General features: G+C 49.8%; 5 protein-coding genes across 7 annotated transcripts; 3 read left to right on the forward strand and 2 right to left on the reverse strand.

Moving 5' to 3' along the window:
- The first annotated feature begins 6951 nt into the window (after positions 1-6951).
- PV10_02798 (uncharacterized protein) lies at positions 6952-10905 on the forward strand. The gene is made up of 4 exons (XM_016367163.1): positions 6952-6996; positions 7048-7207; positions 7257-10353; positions 10420-10905. Exons 1-4 carry the CDS (start codon positions 6959-6961, stop codon positions 10740-10742), a joined length of 3618 nt encoding a protein of 1205 aa, XP_016226681.1. The 5' UTR covers positions 6952-6958; the 3' UTR covers positions 10743-10905.
- A 425-nt stretch (positions 10906-11330) lies between these two features.
- On the forward strand, positions 11331-13971 carry PV10_02799. Of its 2 annotated transcripts, XM_016367164.1 has the most exons (4): positions 11331-11718; positions 11782-11800; positions 11854-12325; positions 12380-13971. In XM_016367164.1, the coding sequence occupies exons 1-4, from the start codon at positions 11577-11579 to the stop codon at positions 13559-13561; spliced, it is 1815 nt and encodes a 604-aa protein (XP_016226682.1). In that variant the 5' UTR covers positions 11331-11576; the 3' UTR covers positions 13562-13971. The 2 variants fall into 2 exon arrangements, with proteins under 2 accessions (XP_016226682.1, XP_016226683.1); XM_016367165.1 differs by having other exon boundaries at positions 11782-12325.
- Positions 13972-13980: 9 nt separating this feature from the next.
- Positions 13981-15640, reverse strand: PV10_02800 (uncharacterized protein; the record flags this gene model as incomplete). Its single annotated transcript, XM_016367166.1, has 1 exon — positions 13981-15640. Exon 1 carries the CDS (start codon positions 15511-15513, stop codon positions 13981-13983), a length of 1533 nt encoding a protein of 510 aa, XP_016226684.1. The 5' UTR covers positions 15514-15640.
- Positions 15641-16481: 841 nt separating this feature from the next.
- PV10_02801 (uncharacterized protein) lies at positions 16482-17793 on the forward strand. Its single transcript, XM_016367167.1, has 3 exons — positions 16482-16706; positions 16765-16878; positions 16957-17793. Exons 1-3 carry the CDS (start codon positions 16631-16633, stop codon positions 17601-17603), a joined length of 837 nt encoding a protein of 278 aa, XP_016226685.1. The 5' UTR covers positions 16482-16630; the 3' UTR covers positions 17604-17793.
- Positions 17794-17830: 37 nt separating this feature from the next.
- PV10_02802 lies at positions 17831-21357 on the reverse strand. 2 transcript variants are annotated; one of them, XM_016367168.1, is made up of 4 exons: positions 19491-21357; positions 19343-19414; positions 18382-19268; positions 17831-18305 (listed from the first exon to the last, which is right to left on the reverse strand). In XM_016367168.1, the coding sequence occupies exons 1-4, from the start codon at positions 19702-19704 to the stop codon at positions 17847-17849; spliced, it is 1632 nt and encodes a 543-aa protein (XP_016226686.1). In that variant the 5' UTR covers positions 19705-21357; the 3' UTR covers positions 17831-17846. The 2 variants fall into 2 exon arrangements, with proteins under 2 accessions (XP_016226686.1, XP_016226687.1); XM_016367169.1 differs by having other exon boundaries at positions 19343-21357.
- Between the last annotated feature and the right edge of the window lie 112 nt (positions 21358-21469).

Here is a 21469-nt window from a genome sequence, read left to right on the forward strand (position 1 = left end):
CTTGTTCGCCATCGACTCCCTCTGCGCAAGCATATTTACCAGCATCCCTTATCAGTGCTCAGACGCGACCCAAAACCAAGGAAATTGAGGCTGGGCGTCTGGATTCTCTGTCGTGTCTGTCTATCCCAAATACCCCAATTACCCCAGAATCTCTTGGATTGCCAAGAAGGCTGTCGTTATCACCGCACTACAAGCGTCGCTATGGCTTCCTCGCTTTACTTCAGGCCTATTGCAGTTTCACATTACCCTCCATTACCGAGTATATGAAGTTGCATTTCGCTCCCACAATCATGCCTTCGATCACATCAATTCCAGATTAAGCATCGGTATCACTACCATGGCAGAACCGACAAAAACCGACAACATCAACTCTGAGGAGAAACGTGCCGAGAGCTTCGACCAGGACCTTCCAAAAGAGGGCAAAGTTGACACTGTTCATAATGATCAGGCGCTCGAAGTCATCGTCAACTATGATGGCGATCGAGAATGGACTGAGCAAGAGGAGAAGTTGCTCATTAGGAAAATCGACAAACGACTGTTGCTGATCCTTTTTTTGACCTACGGACTCCAGTGTAAGTTCTGTGTCGTTTCCACTATTGGTCTTACGTACTGAAATCGTGAAACAGATTACGACAAGGCTATGCTTTCTCAAGCAGTTTGTTCCCCAATAATCCGCATAATCCACCAATAGCTGACTTTAGCAAGGCCCTTTTTGGCTTGCGAGAGGATCTCGACCTCCATATCGGCAACCGATACTCTATGTCGTCTTCAATTTTCTACCTAGGGTTCATCGCTGGGGCCTATCCTGCCATTATTTTGGCACAAAGGTATTCAATTGAGCGAGTCATTTTCGGTATCGTTTTTATATGGGGGGTCTGCCTCATCCTTACTGTTGCCTGTGTCAATTGGCAAGGCCTGTATGTCCAAAGATTCTTTCTGGGATTCCTCGAATCAGGCGTATCCCCAGCATGGATGATGGTGGTTGGACTGTGAGTTGTCCCTGCGCTACATTCTGAACCTGGCATTAATCCTTTTCAGGTGGTACAAAAAACAAGAACAGGCTCTTCGTATGGGGTAAGCACTCCAGGACAGTATTGGAGACTCGGTTGGGAGCAGCATCTGACGCGGACTTCACAGCATCTGGTTTTGCTCCACAGGCTATGCCTCAATGGTTTCGCCATTACTTAACTACGGACTAGGCCATATCACTGGTGGTGCTCTTGCACCTTGGCGATACATGTATATCTTTGCGGGATCTATCACTATCATCTGGGCGTTCGTCATCTACTTCTTTATGCCCCCAGATCCAGTCCGTGCTAAGGGCTTCACCGAGCGAGAGCGATTCATTGCCGTCTCTCGCATGCGAACCAACAACTCTGGGGTGCGCAACACCCATTTCAAGATTGCACAGCTGTGGGAAATATTACTTGACGTCAAGTTCTGGCTGGTGTTCGCAATGGCATTCTGTATTGTCGTCGCCAACGGACCTTTTTCGACATTTGCACCAATCATCATTAGTCAGCTTGGCTTCAGTGGCCTGAACTCGCTGCTGTTACTATTGCCTGCTGGCTTCGTGACTGGAACCATTTCACTAGTGGCGCCATATTGTGCATACAGATTCCCAGGGTGGAGAGCTCACCTAGTCACGATCTGTGTCAGTGGTACCATTCTGGCGTCGCTTCTTCTTTGGCAATTGCCAATAGAACAGGTTGGTGGCCGCCTATTCGCTATCTACATCCTTGCATCATACGGCGGTGGATACGCTGTGATGATGAGTCTAGCCATTGCCAACACTGCTGGCTATACTAAAAAGTCCCTCGCGTCGTCTGGTCTTTTTGTCGGGTACTGTGGCGGTATGTGGTACTCAAAGTCCCTCCAGCTCAATAACTGCTAAACATCATTACAGGTAATATCTTAGCCCCCATGGTCTTCAAGGCGGATGAAGCGCCAGGATACAAGACCGGCTGGATCACCGTTGTTGTCACTTCTATCGCAACTGCTCTACTCGCACAGGTCTATCGTGCCATCTGTGTTTGGCAGAATAAGACTCGCGACAAAGTTGGCGCCGAGTCATTCGACAATGCATACGACGATGATCTCACCGACTTGAAGAATCCGCAATTCAGATACACCCTCTAAACCGCAGGCCGGGGGCGCCATGGTGGAACTTGGAGCTCCGATTCTCAAAGAGACTCTAGGGGCTACCTGACCCCGTGAGTAACTCATCGATCCGGGAGAGAGATGATTTGTCATCTTACTACTCATTTCTTCTACACTATGCTTGTCATATAAGAGTGGTTGGTGTCCATAGTGACTCTTCTTATTCAGCCAGACACTATCATGCAATTCATCATCAGCCACTGTCATTTTCAATTGCCTTGCACAAATACCTGATATGTAGTCGGTGTGTCGTCTGCAAGGCTCTAGTCGGCCCAGAGACGCTGGAACCAATCAAATTACATTTCATCAGCATTTGACGAGATATCCGTCCTTTGCTAGGGTCCCAATTCTTTCCTTCGCAGTATCGACAATTGTCGAGAGACTTAGTAGTTCTGTAATCGCAAGTCAAAAAGTTGCTCGCAGGTGAACATTAGTGAGCCCCCATTTTCTCCAGACGAAGCAGTAGATGTTCATCTAATTGGCGCCTCGGCAGTCACCGAAGACCCTCCTACGAGCAGAACTGACGATAAAGCAGTCCAAATGAGCACACCTCTTGCGTGAAATGGCCAAGTTCTCTGAGGAGGGATGCGAAAGTCACATGGTGTGACTTGCAACAGGAAACTTGCCGTCCTTATTCAGCCTGATACATGAATGGCAAAGCTTGCAGACCATCAATTCGTGATTCCACTTTGGATCCAAAGACACAAATACTTGTTTCCGTGCGAGTTATGACTTCAGAGGGAAGTCCCGATCTACACGCTGTTCAAGCTATACGAATTTGGCTGACGCTACCTGATTTCCTGTGTAGAAGAAGCACATCATTGGTAGCCGCCACCTATGTATATAGCATTGTCCTCGAGACTTGCCTTAATGTTAGAGAATAGCAAGATTCACTTTTTCGGAGCTTTTGTTATGTCATCTTTCTCCTAGAGGCTAGCGTTCACGAGCACTTTTTACTGGTGTCTCTTGGCCTTTTGATCTGCTCCGCAAAAAAAGTAGGTCGACTACGGGCAGGTAAATTTACAGGCAAAGGTACCTGAGAACCTATGTACTTTGACCTATATCACTAATGGTAAGGTATTTCCGTGTGAAGGTTTCGAATATTGACTTGTGCCGACCTATTTGAGTGATGTTGTGTCCTTACTTGACCTCAACTGCCCCCCGGAGATGGAAGCAGGTATGGGCTCACTATGGAGATCACCTAACAATCCTCAAGTCTGCTGGAGCCGAAGGATTCTCTGATGACGATCCTGCGGGCTCTATATTCACAAGGGACTGACCATGAACCACCGAGAACATCTCGAGGAAACAGGTCAGAGCAAAGTCAGCCTGGGCAGAACAAGCGGAGAGGTGGAATACTGCGTACATGACGCAATGTGGGGGACCCGCCACAAGAGCCAAGATGGTAGATCCCGAGGTTTCTCAGGTTGGACAACGGAGAGAGTCAGTTACAGTCGCCGACAATGTCCACTTTGCCTGAAGCCCAGCATTCACTGCCACTCAATACCACCTTCAGGAAAGTTTGGGGGTCGTACGATGTCAAAGGTCACTGCAGCATAACCGAAGTGCCTCCTTGCGCTAGAACTGCGAAGTATCTGCGACTGGGAGACCTAGGCAGTGAAAAGTAGTTGCCACATAGGCCGTCTCCCATAGAAGACCATACTGAAGAAGTAGTTTAAATGCAGAATATACTATCCAGCTGTGATTATGGTGCTTCTTTCGCTTAGGGTCAATCAGCTTCGAGATCAAACGAGTTGGACCAATTTCCCTTCGATCTTGGGTGTTGTTTCCCCAAAAAACTCAAAGGTAAGCAGACCTTTATGTCGGCGTAGATGGTCGCCTTGTTCAAGTGGGTGATGCACCTTGCTGGCTCTTGATGTAATGATTGCTAACGCTCTTCTGCCATTGGCAGCTTATGCTGACCATGTGAACAGACCCACTATACTATAGGGCCCCCAGGCGAGATGAAATGCGTCAGTGCAGCATGGTTCTATGGCGCGTCTCGTAGTTGTACCGTAGTGTCCAATGCACACGAACACGCGGAGTTCCGCCTTTCGATAGCCGATCGTCAACACTCGAACGGCTGTGATGCCTAAGTTTGGAACATGGGCCGCTGTGCCACTGCATGCTTGATGTGCATGACCGCCTGTAAGGCTGTGCACTTAAGCTATTGTGGCACTCGTGGGCTTGCTATAGGCAATGATGTGATATTCGAGTATCGAAAGCCTTGCGGATCCTGCGTCGGGAAACTCATCTTGTAGATAATTGAGCGAATCAGGGCGTGTGAAGACCTGGTGCCCGAGGCCGTGTCGTCAGCCGAGCCTTTTGTACCTTATAGCCACACCTTAAAGTACGAGTACGAATTGAGCGAAGATCAAAACACCTACTATCCTCTAGTCACTCTATCCCCACGATGGTGCCGGGAAACATACCACATGGGAAATTCCAAGCCTCTCGGCGTACCAGGTTCCTCTCAGGATATACTTGGAAGCTGGAGAGTCGAGTTTGCCGATCCGATCACAGGACTATTCAACTTCCATTCTTGTTCTTCGATCCACCTACCTCTTTGACCGATCAGGCCTCTCCCAGGATCTGAGTTAGAACTAGATGGCTCAAAATGCTTGGGCTGCACGGTCGGTGGATACATCGACATCATACGGTCTACCAAGGTTTCATAGTTACGATCAAGCAACATAAAAAAGGGCCTCAAATGCCCCGAGTTTGTTTGTCAAGCCTCTCAAATCACCAAGGATTGATTTCCCGACTTCATTCATCAAAATCACCATGTCACTCTCCGCCGCATTATTGATCCTCAGTGTAACAGCTGGAATCACAGCTTTGCCTCACCAGAAAAGAGCTACACTACAGTGGAGGCCATGTCCAGAACTCAATGAGGAGATCGCTGCTTCGATCCCGACTATTGAGATGGCCCCTTTTGACTGTGCAACACTTGAGGTCCCTCTGGATCATAGCAACCCTAACGCCTCGGAGCTGATTGAACTGAGCCTCATAAAGGTCAACGCCACCAAGGAGCCAGTTCTTGGTAGTGTGTTGTACAACCCAGGTGGCCCAGGAACTTCGGGAACCGAAACGCTACCATTCAGCGCTGAGGATTTACACCTCAATATTGGTGGCCAGTTCGACTTGATTGCCTGGGACTATCGCGGTACAGGCAAGACTCTGCCATTCAATTGTGGCTTAGCCGATGCGCTCGAGAATAGCGGACCTCAGCGTCGCGACGAAGTCCTCCCCTCTACCAATCTCACCGAGCTCTTTTTGGACGTCGGCTGGGACTTTTCGGTTGAGACGGCTGCAGCATGCTACGCAGCAAACAGTGAAATCGGACGATACATCGGCACAAGCTCTTCAGCATATGACATGGTCGCTATCATTGATGCACTTGACGAGGATGGCCTGCTCCGCTACTATGGATACTCATACGGCACTGCGTTAGGAAGCTATTTCGCTGCCATGTTCCCAGAGAAGGTGGACCGAATGGTTCTCGATGCTAATGTCAACCCAACTCTCTTTCAGATGGGAACCCATGCCAAGTTCGCTGCGGAGATCGACAAGACTTTTGCTGCATTCATTGACGAGTGTGTCGCAAACGCCGACGCCTGTGCCCTTGTAAATGCAACGAACGCCACCACCTCTGCCGAGATATTCGAGGTTATGGACGAGTTTCTCCTACCGATCACTGCAGAAGCCGCCTCATCCTTGGAGGTATTTACAGCATATGTTGAATTCAAAAACACCATACAAACGGGATTGTACAATCCATCACGATGGCCCATCCTAGCCGAACAGCTTGCAGCCATCCTGCTAGGCGAGGTGGAGGGAGAGGAAGAAGATGGAGATACTGATTCATCGGCTCCTGAACCATACAACCTTGGTGTTGATGCGATCATGGGCATCCGCTGTAGCGATGCGACTTTCCAAGTTTCTTCGGCAGAAGAATACTTGCCAACACTGGCTGAGCAGCTCAACTCCACAGAGGGATTTGGTGTCATCTATTCAGCACTATGGCCATGCGCAGCCTGGAATATGTCTGATGTGGTTCAGTATCAAGGTGACTTTAGGGTCAAAACTCGTCACCCGATCCTCCTCATCAATGGCGAATACGATGCCGGAACGCCCGCCATCGGCGCTTTCAACGCAAGCGCTGGATTCGAGGATAGTGTTGTCCTAATTCACGACGGATATGGGCACGGAATCTTCCCCAATCCAAGCGATTGCGTGGCCGAGAAGATTCAGACCTACTTTGTGGATGGTGATTTGCCCGAGGAAGGTACCGAATGTGAAGTCAACCTCGGACCTTGGGAATTGGCAGCCTACTATGCGGAAAGAAACATTACTCGACCTTACTAGGCATAGATGTTATGCCTTCTAAGGGACACAAATATGTAATATTATTGACGATGAGGTCAAGAGTGAAGTCCATGGAGTTCGGCACTTTCACCAATCTATTGGCGTCTTACTGAAAGCACGAGTAGCCATGACAGGCGCTAGGTATAGCAGTGTAGTAATAACATGTCCACACAAACAAAGTATTTCGGTTTCCCTTTGCATAGACGCTCTGCCTAATCATGATCCAGACAGGAGATGATTTATTCAGGAGAACCATTGTCCTGTCCATCACGTGGTCAATGTCCAGACACGTGACCGGGAGTGGGCAAATGTGCCAAGACTCCCCCTCAGACGCGTCGGCCACCGCGTCCCGCGAGTTCTGATGCCTCAACTTATTAGTTGTATGATCACGATCTTCCTCTCAGAGGCTGAGATCTGAATCGGCGCAACGATGCATATCAAACAGATCACCATCCAGGGCTTCAAAAGGTATTCATGCGCCCCATTCGCACTTCTGGGATGATCTAACCTCGATCGCAGCTACAAGAACCAGACAATTGTCGACCCCTTCTCCCCCAAGCTCAATGTAGTCGTGGGTCGCAATGGCTCTGGCAAGAGTAACTTCTTCGCCGCCATTCGCTTTGTCTTGAGTGATGCCTATTCTCAAATGGGCCGCGAAGAGCGGCAGGCTCTTATACATGTATGCATGTCACTCCTTCGCATAGAATCTCGACTCTGATCTATCGCAGGAAGGTTCTGGATCCGCCGTCATGTCGGCCTATGTCGAGGTCGTCTTTGACAATACCGACCGCCGATTCCCCAATGGCAATGACGAACTAATTCTGCGACGTACCATCGGTCTCAAGAAGGACGAATTCTCTCTGGATCGCAAGAACGCCACAAAAAAGGATGTGATAGAACTCCTTGAAAATGCCGGCTTCTCTCGCGCAAACCCCTACTATATCGTCCCACAAGGTCGCATTACACGACTCACCAATATGAAAGACTCGGAGCGTCTGGACGTCCTCAAGAGCGTTGCAGGGACGCAACAATTCGTTGCAAAGAAAGAGGAATCTCAAAAAATCATGGCCGATACCAACAACAAACTCGCCGCGATAGATCAGACCTTTGAGCAGATCAGCGAACGCTTGGCAGAACTGGAAGAAGAGCAGGCAGAACTACGTGACTTTCAAGAGCAAGACAAAGAGAAGCGTGCCTTGGAGTATACACTGTTTCACCGAGAGCAGGAGGAGATCAACAAAGCCCTTGCAGGTCTGGAGGATCGAAGAGTCGGCGGCATTGATGATGCTGATGAAAGTCGAGAGCGTCACGCAGAAGGGGAGGAGGAGTTGGCCCATATCACTCAACAAATCCAGCTTCTAAATCAGCAGATCCAAGCTGCGCGCCTCGAGAAGAAACAGTTTGAAGACGAAAGACGTGAAAAGGCAAAGGCACGAGCACAAGTGGAATTAGAAGAGCGAAACCTTGCCCATGGCCAGTCAGCCGCACAGCGGACTCGGGAAAGTCGTGATCGAGAGCTGAAGCAAGTTCGATCTCAAATCCAGCAAATCGAGAAAGAGCTCAAGAAAATTATCCCACAGTTCGAAGCGGAGAAAGCAAAGGAGTTGGAGGTGAAAACCACGTTAGAAGACGCCGTGGCGTCGCAGCAGCGGCTCTACGAAAAGCAAGGTCGGAGCGCGAGATTCAAGTCCAAGAAGGACCGCGACAATTGGCTGCAGGCTCAGATTGGCGAGGCTTTCGAGTCATTATCACGGTTCAAGGCGACGCGGATGCAAACCGCTGAAGGCATTGCCGAAGACGAGAAATTGATCGCTGAGCTGGAGAAAGAGATCCAACAGCTTCAGAATCAGACCGGCGAGCACGACGACTCTTTTGATCGCGAAATTCAAGCAGCAAATGAACGCAAGGACCATCTCATGGATGAGCGGAAGCTTCTGTGGCGACGAGAAGCCCAACTGGGCTCCGAATTTGCTGCGGCACAGGATGAGTTGAGGAAAGCTGAACGCAATCTTTCTCACATGATGGATGGCAACACCAGTCGTGGACTCGAAGCTGTGCGGCGAATCAAGCAGCAATACAACCTTGAAGGATGCTACGGCACTCTAGCAGAATTGATTGACGTCCCCCAGCATCACACCGCGGTCGAAGTCACTGCTGGTGCATCACTGTTCCACTATGTGGTTGACAACGATGACACTGCGACCAAGGTCATGGAAATACTCAACCGTGAACGTTCTGGGAGACTTACTTTCATGCCGCTTAACCGCCTCAATTCCAAGACTGCTAATCTCCCCAATGCTCAAGATGCTCGGCCGATGATGTCTCTTATCAACTACGATCCCAAATATGAAAAGGCGGTCCAGCAGGTGTTTGGAAAAGCTATCATCGCACAAAACCTGAGTGTCGCCGCCCAGTATGCGAGAACCCATGGTCTGACTGCCGTAACGCCAGAAGGAGACCGTTCCGACAAGAAAGGTGCATTGACTGGAGGTTATCACGATGTTCGGTCCTCACGGTTGAAGGCTACAAAGGCCGTTCTCGCCGCACGCGAAAAGTTCGATGCGCTCCAGGTGGAGAGCAATGACATCAAGAAGAAAATTGAGAAAATTGACCAGACGGTGACCAAATCAGTCGGTGAGGTTCAGAAGCTCGAACAGAAAAAGAACCAGTCTCAAAGCAACCAAAGAATGCAGAAGCAGGATATCAGAAGCAAGTTTGACCTTCTTCAGCGGAAAAAGGACGACATCGAAGCCAAGAAGAGACAAGAAGCGACCATTGCATCAAATGTCAAGGCTCTATCAGAACAACAAGCGGCATATGAGGCAGAAGTGGCTTCGGAATTTAAGAAAGCGTTGACACCAGCGGAAGAGGCCGAGTTGGAAAGATTGACCGGGATCATTCAGACCGCTAGAAAGCAATACAACGAGCTCTCAGCCTCACGTGCTGAAACCGAAGCCCGTAAAGCTGACCTCGAAGTCAAGCTGAACTCAAGTTTGAGGCCACATCTCAACGCTTTAGAGGCTGACGAAGGGGAATCGGAAGGCGATACTTCCAGCGCTCTTCGTGCGAAGCGTGCAGATTTGGCCCGCCTGACCAAAGACCTTGAATTGGTGCAAAAGACGATCAGCGAACTGGACGATCGCCTTGAGGCAGCCGCATCAGAAGCAGCAGGATTAGAGTCTCAAGCAAGCGAGATCCGTCGGCGACAAGACGAGCTGGCCAAAGCCATTGACAAACAACAGCGACGACTGGAAAAGTCTGTACAAAAGAAGGCCGCATTGTTGGCATCCAAGCAAGATGCACTCGACAATATCCGGGAACTTGGGCCTATTCCGGAAGAATCACGTATCAAGTATCGGTCCACAGATTCCAACACGATTGTGAAGAAGCTGCAAAAGACCAAAGAAGCTTTGAAGAAATACAGCTCCGTCAACAAGCATGCGTTTGAGCATTATCGAAAATCGGTCAAGCAGCGAGAAGAACTCGAGGCACGAAGAAGTGATCTCTCATCAGCCAAAACCTCCATTCAGAATCTAATTGAGGTCCTCGATCAGAGAAAAGACGAGGCCATTGAGCGAACATTCAAACAAGTCAGCAAAGCATTCGCAGAAGTGTTTCAAAAGCTAGTTCCCGCTGGACGAGGTCGACTGATCATCCAACGAAAAACCGACGCTAAAGATCCGGACAACGACGAAGAAGAATCCGACCAAGAACCCGTTGCCAAACGCGGAGTGGAAAGCTACACTGGAGTTGGAATCAGCGTCAGCTTCAACAGCAAGCACGATGATCAGCAACGTATCCAGCAATTGAGTGGAGGACAAAAGAGTATGACACCCACACACCCCATGAACGAGTTTAAAATGCATGTGACTAATTTAATCTGATCTACAGGCTTGTGCAGTCTTGCCCTCATCTTTGCCATCCAAGCCACCGATCCCGCCCCATTCTACATTTTCGACGAGATCGACGCCAATCTAGACGCCCAATATCGAACTGCAGTTGCCGATCACTTGAATTATCTTGCCAACAAGGCCGACGATGAAGATGAAGATGAAGCTGCAACTGGAGGACAATTCATTTGCACGACGTTCAGACCAGAAATGTTGCGTGTTGCCGACAAAGTCTATGGTGTGACATTTGCACAAAACGTCTCCAGTATTCGCGTCGAAACGATTGAAAATGCCCTTGATTTCGTTGAGAGCCAGACTCAATGATCATGTTGTGTATGTATATATTGCGGCACGGGTTGATGGTTATGGATGTAATGAGATGAGATGAAAAACATGATTGTTCTATAGCTTGATCATGGTTGGGCTTGAACACAAGATCAATGTACAACAATATAGCTGTTCTGCAGAATGACGAACAGACGACTTCAGACTTGATGTGGCTTCGCCGTGATATACAGTCCTCGAGTACAAGTAAGGTGTGAAGCCCCTGTGTTAGTCACGTGTAGTGACTTAAGCGGGCAATATCGGCAACAGCCCGGGGTGTGCCTGGGTAGAAGAATTTTCCCTTTAGTTGCCTTAGGTGCTATTCCGTACTCCGTACTGCCAGATCGCGGTACAAATAGCCCGTCCCTAGGTAAGCGATCCACTGTCTTCAGGCACTTTAGCCAATCCACGCGTCCATCTTTACGGGTGACACGAAAGTAGTACTAAACTTAAGTAGAACATAGATTCGCGACTTTAAGTACCATTGTAATGCAAAGTGTTTTGCTGTGCCAAGACTGCAGCGCCAGAATTTCTTTAATCATGGATTCTCGACTCCGAAATCTCATCTCTCCCCCTCCTCCCCGCTGGGCTGCACCAGCGACGGCGACCTACATTTTACGATACGATTTGATTTCTAACAAAGACGACATTCCTGTCGATAGGTCTTATTTCCAGATTGTCGCTTGAGCCTGCTGAAATTCACCTTTTTGTCGCGATTTATCTTTTTTCGTCTGTTTTTGTCGCGTCCTCTTATTTCCTGGCTTCAGAGGCGACAAATTACGTGCCAAAAACGAACAAAGGATAAGGCGTGACAAGAGAGTTGATATTTTCAAGATGAAGTACATTTTGGTCTCTGGTGGTGTGATTTCCGGCATTGGAAAAGGGATTACAGCCTCGTCGACCGGGTTGTTGTTGAAAACTCTGGGTCTTAAAGTCACGGCTATCAAAATCGATCCTTATATCAATGTCGACGCAGGTGAATATTTCTTGAATTGATTGGTATTAATGGACGCCATTGACTAATATGATTAATTGATAGGCACTATGGCTCCGACCGAGTTGGTCTCCGAAATCACCGCGCCCTTTCCTACTCGTTTCTAACAGTCTTTAGGCACGGAGAATGTTTTGTGCTGGATGATGGCGGAGAAGTCGATCTTGACCTTGGAAATTACGAACGATACCTCAACATCACCTTGACACGAGAAAATAGCGTCACAACGGGCAAAATGTACCAGCATGTCATTGAGCGGGAACGAAAGGGTGATTATCTGGGCAAGACTGTCCAAGTGGTCCCTCACGTTACCAATGCCATTCAAGATTGGATCGAGCGGGTGGCGAGAATCCCTGTGGATGATACCAAGGAAGAGCCGGATGTTTGTATCATCGAACTTGGTGGTACTGTCGGTGACATTGAGAGTGCGCCCTTCATCGAGGCCATGAGACAATTGAGAAGAAGAGCCGGTCGAGACAATTTCTGCCAGATCCACGTTTCCCTGGTGCCGGTCATCAGCGGAGAACAAAAGACAAAACCAACCCAGCAAGCCATCCGAGATGCACGATCCGCTGGGTTGTCCCCAGACCTGGTATTTTTTCATCCAGGACCACGGTATCACGATTGAGCTGACCGATTTTCTCAGATTGCTTGTCGATGCGTCGAACCGCTCATCGAGTCCACCACCAACAAGATCGCCCTCTTCTGTCAAGTCGAACCCGAACAAGTCATTGCTGTCCATGACGTGACTTCGACGTACCACGTGCCCATGTTGCTTGAGCAGCAGGGTCTCCTTATCCAGCTGCGTGGACTCCTTGGTCTTGAATCATACCAGATCTCACCAGCCCTCGTCAAGAAAGGTCTGTCCATCTGGCATGATTGGAAAGCCCTCACCACCTCACAATCCCGCTTCCTCGAGTCTGAGAAAGTGACGGTCGCCTTGGTGGGCAAATACACCAACCTCCACGATTCTTACCTGTCAGTCATCAAATCCCTCGAACACAGCGCCATGGCTTGTCACCGGAAACTGAATCTCGTCTGGGTCGACGCCTCTGACCTGGAGAAGGGGACCTTGGATTCATCCCCGGAGGCATATCACAAAGCATGGCACGAGATGTGCACAGCAGACGGGGTTCTCGTACCCGGAGGATTTGGGCTCCGAGGCACCGAAGGAATGATGGCAGCTGCAAACTGGGCACGCACTAAGCAGAAGCCATACCTGGGAATCTGTTTGGGGATGCAGATTGCAGTGATTGAATACGCCCGAAATGTCTGCGGCTTGAAAGAAGCATCTTCAGTGGAACTTAATGGCGAGACACCAGACCCGGTGGTGATCTTCATGCCAGAGATCGACAAAGCCACCATGGGAGGCAATATGCGTCTGGGACTTCGGCCGACCATCTTCCAGGAAGACACCGAATGGTCGCGGCTGAGACACCTGTACAACGATGAGGCGAGTGTCCATGAACGACATCGTCACCGATACGAAGTCAACCCAGACTACATCTCACAGTTGTCAGATGCTGGGCTCACCTTTATCGGCAAAGACGACAAAGGAGAACGGATGGAGATTATCGAACTCAAGGACCATCCTTTCTTCGTGGGTGTTCAGTTTCACCCTGAGTATCTCAGCCGAGTTCTCAAACCTAGCCCGCCTTATTTGGGCTTTGTAGCCGCGAGCGCCGGCCTTCTGCAAGAGGTGACGGCCGCCACGAAAGCAAAGGGCAAGGTTGCTGCAGGTTTGGCCAACGGTGACAGTGGCGTGCATATCAATGGCCATCTGGCCAACGGCCTCAGACAGGTCTCGGTCTCTGACTCTGGATTTTGAATGACCGACCGTGAGCATTGACCACTCGGTGGGACTGAGGGAGATAGATGGCAACGGTTGATATTAAATCCGTTACCTGGATGATGGAGCTTTTGATTTGTGCGCACACAATGACTGGACAATACAGAAATTTCTGAATCGGAGCATGGTCGGGTTATTGATGGATATTCAATCAAGGTTCTCAAGTGGCCGAAATGAGTGTTTTACGATGGTATTGGGCACACAGCTGTCACAGTCGCATGATATTAGACCTGGTGACTTAGGACCTTTTGCATGAAACACAGCGCCATGCACGCAATGAATATAAAGTGTATATATTTGTAGCGTTGCGGCGCCGTACAACGGCGTCGATAGTCCAAAGGCGTATCCACGCCCTCGATATGGGGGAACCTATATGTTATATACCTTTGTCAAATTCATCATAAAGCGCTGCCGCTGCCACCAGGGGTAGTTCCAGGAGGAGCTGTGTCAAAAGCCTTTGGACTGGCTTTCTGGATCTGTGGCTTGCCTCCAATATCGACCAATGGCTCTGGGCTAGCCCGATCAAGATAGATGCCACCTTCACCCGCATCTTCAAGGTCAGAACGAGGCTCAGGGCCTTCGTCGTCTCGGTATGGTGGTCCTGTGCCATTGCCAGTACCTAATTCTCCATGGGCTCGCAGCCGAGCTCGTTCTCGAGCGACCCAACGTTTCCAAGGGCGGTAACACAGCACACTGATACCGCCAAAGACGACAAAACTACCACAGATTGCACCGCCAATGATTTCGTAATATTCGCCAGCCATCTCGACGCCATCCCAGAATGCACCGGTGGGATGTGCGGTGTTGAGAATGAGGGAGAGGAGCTGCAGCACGCCAATCACAACAGCACAAACGACGGTCAGCGACGTTAGCACGATGCTGTAGTAGAGAAATGTCAGAGGATCTTTGATGCGATGATTTCCTTGGACTGGGGCGGGCTCTGTCGCAGGGGATTGTTCGAATTCTTCGGAGCCGACGCGTTCGGTGGTTGTTGTAACGACGGTTGCCGGGGCTGTAGTGACATCGAAAGAGGATCGATCTTGCTTCTTGTCATCACCACCCATGTCCATTGGAGCGACGTATAAACTCATCATAAGTGCGCCGTCGATGGTGTCAACCAGACACATGCCGGAGGTGAAGAGGATTGGGAAGATGAGGATCAGCCAGATACTGGTTCCTCTGGCGGCTTGGATACTGCTAATGCCGAGTAGGGCAATCTCGGAGCTAGTATCGAACCCCAGCCCGAACAAGACACCCAAGGGGTACATCTTCCAGGGGCGGTCGATCAGCTTGAACATCTTTTTAAGTACACGGAAGAGGACGCCGCCTCCCTCGATTTTCCAGGCCTCTTCTGCAGCCTGTTCAGGTTGCATGCGGATGACCTTTCTAATCTGAACGACAAGCTTGTAAAGGATGTAGGCGTTCATGATACCCAGCAGAAGAAGGAAGGCCGCTGAGACTGAGGTGCCGATAATGCCTCCGACATTCCCAAAGCCATCGAAATGGTCGGCAACGCCGGCGGCAGTAGCGGCGACGACGATGGATGTGACAATTACAATGGTACTGTGGCCCAAGCTAAAGAAGGTTCCGACGGTGACGGGCCTCTGTCCAGTAGCTATCAGGCGGCGAGTCATCAAGTCAATAGCAGAGATGTGATCTGCGTCCAGGGCATGTCGGAGGCCCAGACTGTATGCCAATGCTGCGGTGGAGAGGAGTTCGGTGTGATAGGCGAGGATGATTCCACATATCGCCCAGATGACGAGGTTCACAAAGATCAAAAGGGCAATGATCAGAATGGCGGGCAAGGGAAGCTTCCTGAGGTATGGAATTCGGCCATGGAATCTGGAGAAACGACGATGGGTCGATTGCTTGAAGATTGCAAAACGTGACTTGGTCGGCTGGAGGGCGACAGGTGTAGTAGTTGAGTCCATGATGAGAATGTACCAAGTTCCTCGGCGCCGTTCAACGGGAAGAGGAGAGAGTTGGTGAATCGGCACACTTATATTTGAGTCAGTGGAGGTGCGAAGAAACTTATCTTGCTCTCTGGCAGAGACTGTGATTAATGGACAGCTGATAATTAAACAGATAAACCGTGGCGTGGGGCTGGTGAGCGGAGAGGGGAGATATGTTGGCCATTGGGGAGTGATTGGCCGAGGGGCCCTTGGGCCTATCGATAATGGAACGATGGAGGGGTTGGAGATGGGAGATTAGATATTGTAAGGAGAGGGGAGAGAGGCCGGAAGATAAAGATGAAAGCTTGGCATAGATTGAGAAGGAGGCTATCAACAGCACCGTGAGATTTCAACATGACAACATAACTTGAATACAGGTCGTGCCTTCCATTTTACCATGCTTCAGATGCCCCCACGGTATCTGAAACCTGATGACGCATGACACAATCTCACTTACAAATTCTGTGTTTTTGGCAAGAGCCTCTGATCATTATTCTACCGTTTTAAGTGGTCATGGGGCCAAGACAATGAGACTTCTGACCTTGTAATTTTTGTTTTGCTCTGTTCCTGGACTTCCTGCACTCGGATATTTCCGCCCTGGTGCCCGAGGGCGCCTGGCCAAGGAGATCATGTCTATGGACCTCAGGATTCACTATTGACGTCCTCTCACAATATGCACACACAAGACTTGAGATTTAGGCGACAGGAACCTCCAGGCAGACCTCACCTGATGCTGCCCGGTGTTCTCCTCACATGTTATGAATTGATCCATAAGCATCGTCTGCGAGTCCATGTTAAGTGAAAGCCATCAACCTCTCACTCTCCCAGGGTATGTATTACATAAACGTGACCGCGCCCTCCCCGCACCCTCGGTCCGACCAATATCATTTCCAATCAACTTCTTGAATCGGACATATAATTCTCTGGTTTGTCTCCGAGCATATAAAATCCCTCCTTGCTCTCTAGCTTGCACTTGGAAAACTCTCTATTCCCACATCTCTCATTCATACATTCCCCTCCCCCGTCAGTCCTGTTAAAACTGCATTTCCTCAATAGTCTCGTGCTCCTTTGCTGTAACGTCCGATCCGACCTCAACATGGACTGGCCACCACTACAAGAGCAACTGGCAGGTATGATCATCCCTTTCTGGATGATGTACTATAGTGCTGGATGTAAGTCTCCTGTCAAAAACGCCCAGGGAAGCTCCCCTCAGCTAAAATCACTCCCCAGACCTGCTCCGTAATATGTACAAAACATACATCCAAGAACGAAACTTTCCCACCCCTTCGAACTTCTCCCAAATCAAGGACACGTCCTTTTCGGAGTTTTGGGCTTGGTTAACAGGTGAGAAATAGCTCTGCCGCCTGCTCACCCTCCTCTCTTGCTCTAGCGCCTTCCACTAACCCCCCCTTCTATCCTCAGCCCCGGTTGCCAGCCAGGAGCCTCCATCTGGGTCTGCACTTTTGATTCCTGGCATTATCGCTCAAGCCAAAGGCGTTGTTCTCGACATTGGACCCGGGTCAGGAGCTCAGATTGAGTTCTTCAAGAACCTCCCCGCCATCAAGAAGATCTATGGCGCCGAGCCCAGCACAGGTCTTCATAGTGCTCTAAGAGAGCGTATTGCTGAAGCCGGCTTAACCGACAAATATCACGTGCTCCCATGTCCAGCAGAAAAGAAAGCCATTCTACTCAACCTTGCCAAAGCTGGCGTCAACACCCAGTCGGAGGAGCTCTTCGACACTGTCATCTGTCTCCGTGTTCTGTGCTCGGTTCCCAAGCAAGAAGCCGCGGCTAGAGAGTTGTATTCCATGTTGAAGCCTGGGGGACAGTTGCTCATCGTCGAGCACGTACGCAACCCTTGGCGTAACGGAGGAAGTCTTTTGGCCCGAGTGGCTCAGATTATCTACCATTTCCTCGGCTGGCCTTTCTTCCTTGGCGGCTGTGAGATGAATAGAAACACCAAGGCTACATTGGAGAAGATCGGTGATTGGGAGTCGATGGACATCAAAACGTCTTTCGGCTGGAGTGTTTTGCCGTGGTTGAACGGTAGATTGGTTAAGAAGAGGTGACAGGAGCCAAGGCTGAGTCGAGTTCAAAGGATTTGTTGTTTCCATTGATCCTATGACATACTGGATCCTCCAAGAGATGAAATATAGTGTCGACATCTCCAGCTATCTATCTATCAGCACTAGACAATCAACTTCTATGGAGCTTCGTGCCTCAACGCCTCCAATGTATCTGAGATAGCTAAACCCCAACACACAATCAAAACCCTCCCACTCCTTTCACTCCTCCCCCCTCCTCGCATTATCTCACAAATGTTTCCCATAAACCTTCCTATACCTCACGGTCTCACTCCCATCTGTATCGGAAACATATCTCTCCGCTACAATCCTATACCCCAATAACTTGGGCAAGCCCTTCATCCACAGCCCCCAATAGACAACTCCCAGTAACAAAACCCCCACCCCAACCACGGGAAAGACATAGAACGGATATCCCTCTGGATCCTTGGGACCCGTGGGAGGAATAAAAGGCACAATTGCCAAAAAGGCATTCGAGGCCAAGAACAACACTGTCACAGGGAGATAGGTATGGAATGGCGAGGTCCAATTCTCGGATTTGTTGAATTGTAGGTAGAGGAGGCCGAGGGCCACGAAGCCATTGATCCATGCGCCGGGATATGTGTATAGATCGGTGATGAAGTTATACGCTGGTCCGGCGGGTGGTGCGACGAGGATGATGACTGTGATGAGCCAGTGGAGGAAGAGCTAGATGGGTACAGAAGAGAGGATGTTAGAATCTTGGATATAATATTGGGGGGTTGGGGGGGGGAGAAAAACTTACCGCAGTAGCCGGAGCATTAAACGGTTTATTCGACGCCCAGAAACGACTGTAGGGCAACAAACCCTCTTTTGCAAACTCCTGATTCAGTCGTGCATGAGCAAAACTCACTGCCAACACATTCCCCAAATTACTGATGGCCACAAACGCCGGTAACGATCTCGCCGCCGCACTATTTCCAAAGACATTGCGAAAGAAAACTCCCGCCACAATGACTTCCGACGTGGCCATTTCTTCCTTTGGAATGGCTGCAAAATAAGCGACATTTGCCAGGACATATAAAATCGTCACGCCACCGATCGCCAACGGCGCCGCAACTTTGAGTGTTCTGGTGGGATTCCTGATTTCTCCAAGCACGTAGTTTGCATTCTCCCATCCTTTGTAACTATACACGATACGCAGGATTGCAGTACAGTATTCATATGCGCCGCCATTTCCCCATGTTTCGCCAGAGTAGAAGGTAAATGCGTTGTCAAAGTTATGTGGATTGGGGACCTTGAGGCGGCCGGCCATGGCGGCGAAGCCGCCGAAGACGATGACGAGGAGGACGGCGACTTTGAAGACTCCCAAGACGTTGAAGAGGCGGATTCCCCATTTAGGAAGGGTGGAGTGCAGGACAACGGCGAATGTCACGCATGCGATGGCAATGCCTCGTGCTTGCCATCCGTCGGCGACTTCGCTGCCGGAGGCGAAGAGGATGTAGCGTCCAAAGGCGAGAGAATTGCCGGAGGAGAAGCCAAGGAGGATCATTTGGGAGAGGAGCACGCAAGTGGCGAGGAGTCTGGGTCGTTGATAGGCTCGTTCAAGGTAGTTTTTCTCGCCTCCTGAGCGGGGGATGGCGAGGCCGAACTCGAGGAATACACTTAACCCGGCGAAGGTGAGGATACCACCTGTGAAGGTGGAGGGTTAGCTGGTTGTAGAGGAGATAGAGGAGGGTTCCATGGGAAGTTTGTGTCGCACTTACCGATGACCCATAAGAAAAGACATACACCCACAGACCCGGTCGCTGCAAAGATGCCTGATGGTGTCGAGAAGACTGTCACGGTTAGTATTAAACGAGTTTGACCACGAGTTGTAGAAAAGGGTAGCGAAATCTGATTTCCATAACATACTTCCAGTCCCGATCATCTTGTTCAAAATCAAGAACACCGCCCCCGTGGTGCCCAATTTCCTGGAATCGTCGAATTTAAAAGTGACATCTTCCAAAGACGAGGCATCAGCAGCATCATAGTCTGCACTCTGAGTGACTTTGTGCTTTCCATCAAGACCTTCTTCCAATTGAGGCTGTTTGGGGCTGTTAGCTTCGGGGGACGATGACGACGTCATTTTCACGGGCCCCTTTATTAGTTTCAATAGAGGAGACCTGGTGTCGAGATTGACAGCTAGATGGCAATGTAGACATGATGGTGAAAACTCAGAATTATGTATACAACAAACCGTTCTAGACGCTCAACTCTCTCGCCATAAAGTGTTGAAATCGCGTCAGTTTACAAGGTGGTAGCAAGACGGAGCAGGATCAAGAAATGATGACCAGATCTAGCAAGTCATGATGCAGAGTGGGATGATGGTCGGGGTGGAAACTCCAGGTATACCCTGAGGATGCAAGGTAAATCCTACAATGACTCGTAGGAGCGTTCGGTCATTGTAACCAGCCAAGACTGATGATCTCCGCCAGGACTGCTTGGCTGATGACAAGCGTTAGGAGGAAGAGATGTTCAACAGGGATGTACGAGTGGAACATATAGATGTATGTTGCGGGAGAAGGAGAGCCAGAGGGGTGCAGCATACAGACATATGTATGTTGGAATGATCAGTGACTGTTGGTAAGATGGAGGAGACTCAGATATGGTCCGTGTGATGGTCTTCAAGTGACATGTCTTGATCTTGAATTGCAGACCACAAGGCCGAAAGACGATCACTGTTTTCATATTTCCATACTCGAAGACACAGTGACCCCGAATGCAACAGTAAGGCTTGTTTTTAGAGACACTACCAGGTGCTGCGGCTGGCAGCGTGGGTGGGTGTTATGTAAGAGATGCGACATTGTTCGGTTGTTGGAGTTGAGGCTGGCTGTAATTGGTGCGATCTTGATACCGGGGTGATGGCGCCATCTCAGTGTTGATGTTGAACTTCACGTAGTGTCCTTGTCTGAGAGATGTGCATTGATCCTTTTATAGATGGCATGTGTGCATCACGAGTTCTGCTGACTTGTTGGTGGCATGTGCTTTGGAAAGGATTGAAGTCGAAAGACCAGTTGTGTCACGTGCAGAACACTTCGATTCAAGACGCTCGCCAGGTGTAAGGTAGGTAGTCGTATTCGTACTCGTCGCGAGCGGTAACCTCGGTGCCGTATCTTTCGTCGCACGGCCAATGTGGTAGGAACATGGCGAACACTCAAAGTCTGCCTGAGCCTTGAATGACGAGACTGGGTTGGCTTGCCCTGTGGTACTTACCTATGGCACCTACCAAAGGTAGGTAACTAGGAACAAAGAGTCGAGAAACTCACTAAAGACATCTGTAGTGGCTCGTCACATGTCCTCGCTGCACCATTACATCACTCTTTTGGATCCTGTGTAACCAATTTGCCAGTCCATGGCTGATCACAAGGCTGTACTGGCAGACTGGCTGTCATGCGAGTCACAATGTCCAGGAGCCCAGGACAAGGTCAGATAGGGTAAAGGTTCCACGTGTCCTGGCAGGTGATGATAATGGTGATAATGATGCGTCAGGCTCAGATCGACAGGCTGACTATGGCGGTGACGATGGTGATCGTAAGGTGAGCTGACGGAGATCCGGCTTAGGCGTCCTATAGATGCTCACTCACTGATCACGATCATTGCTTGTCCTGTAACTTGGTCGAAGGGGATTGATTCAATCAACATGATGTTGTTGGCAGTGAGCCAAAGAAGGCTTGTCCAATATTCTTGGTTTGTTCTTATTATTGGATAATAGGCCAGAGGCCCCAGTTTCGGGGCAAACGGCACCGCTTCGGCGGAGACTTGGGTTGGAGTTCAGGGCCGAGACGGGCATTTATAGGCATGGGTGGCATGTGACTCTTGTGCCCAGAAGGCTGACAGTCAAGGCCCAAGAC

This window comes from Exophiala mesophila (assembly GCF_000836275.1).
Source record: "Exophiala mesophila strain CBS 40295 unplaced genomic scaffold supercont1.2, whole genome shotgun sequence".
Lineage (NCBI taxonomy): Eukaryota > Fungi > Ascomycota > Eurotiomycetes > Chaetothyriales > Herpotrichiellaceae > Exophiala > Exophiala mesophila.

Coding starts and splice junctions, on each gene's coding strand:
- PV10_02798 (XM_016367163.1), top strand. CDS start 6,959: ATGCATATCAAACAGATCACCATCCAGGGCTTCAAAAG. Junction 7,208..7,256: donor AGCGGCAGGCTCTTATACAT/GTATGCATGTCA, acceptor GATCTATCGCAG/GAAGGTTCTGGATCCGCCGT. Junction 10,354..10,419: donor ATTGAGTGGAGGACAAAAGA/GTATGACACCCA, acceptor TCTGATCTACAG/GCTTGTGCAGTCTTGCCCTC.
- PV10_02799 (XM_016367164.1), top strand. CDS start 11,577: ATGAAGTACATTTTGGTCTCTGGTGGTGTGATTTCCGGCATTGGAAAA. Junction 12,326..12,379: donor CTGGGTTGTCCCCAGACCTG/GTATTTTTTCAT, acceptor CGATTTTCTCAG/ATTGCTTGTCGATGCGTCGA.
- PV10_02801 (XM_016367167.1), top strand. CDS start 16,631: ATGGACTGGCCACCACTACAAGAGCAACTGGCAGGTATGATCATCCCT. Junction 16,707..16,764: donor GATGTACTATAGTGCTGGAT/GTAAGTCTCCTG, acceptor ATCACTCCCCAG/ACCTGCTCCGTAATATGTAC. Junction 16,879..16,956: donor GTTTTGGGCTTGGTTAACAG/GTGAGAAATAGC, acceptor TTCTATCCTCAG/CCCCGGTTGCCAGCCAGGAG.
- PV10_02802 (XM_016367168.1), bottom strand. CDS start 19,704: ATGACGTCGTCATCGTCCCCCGAAGCTAACAGCCCCAAACAGCCTCAA. Junction 19,415..19,490: donor CAAGATGATCGGGACTGGAA/GTATGTTATGGA, acceptor TAACCGTGACAG/TCTTCTCGACACCATCAGGC. Junction 19,269..19,342: donor TCTTTTCTTATGGGTCATCG/GTAAGTGCGACA, acceptor CCACCTTCACAG/GTGGTATCCTCACCTTCGCC.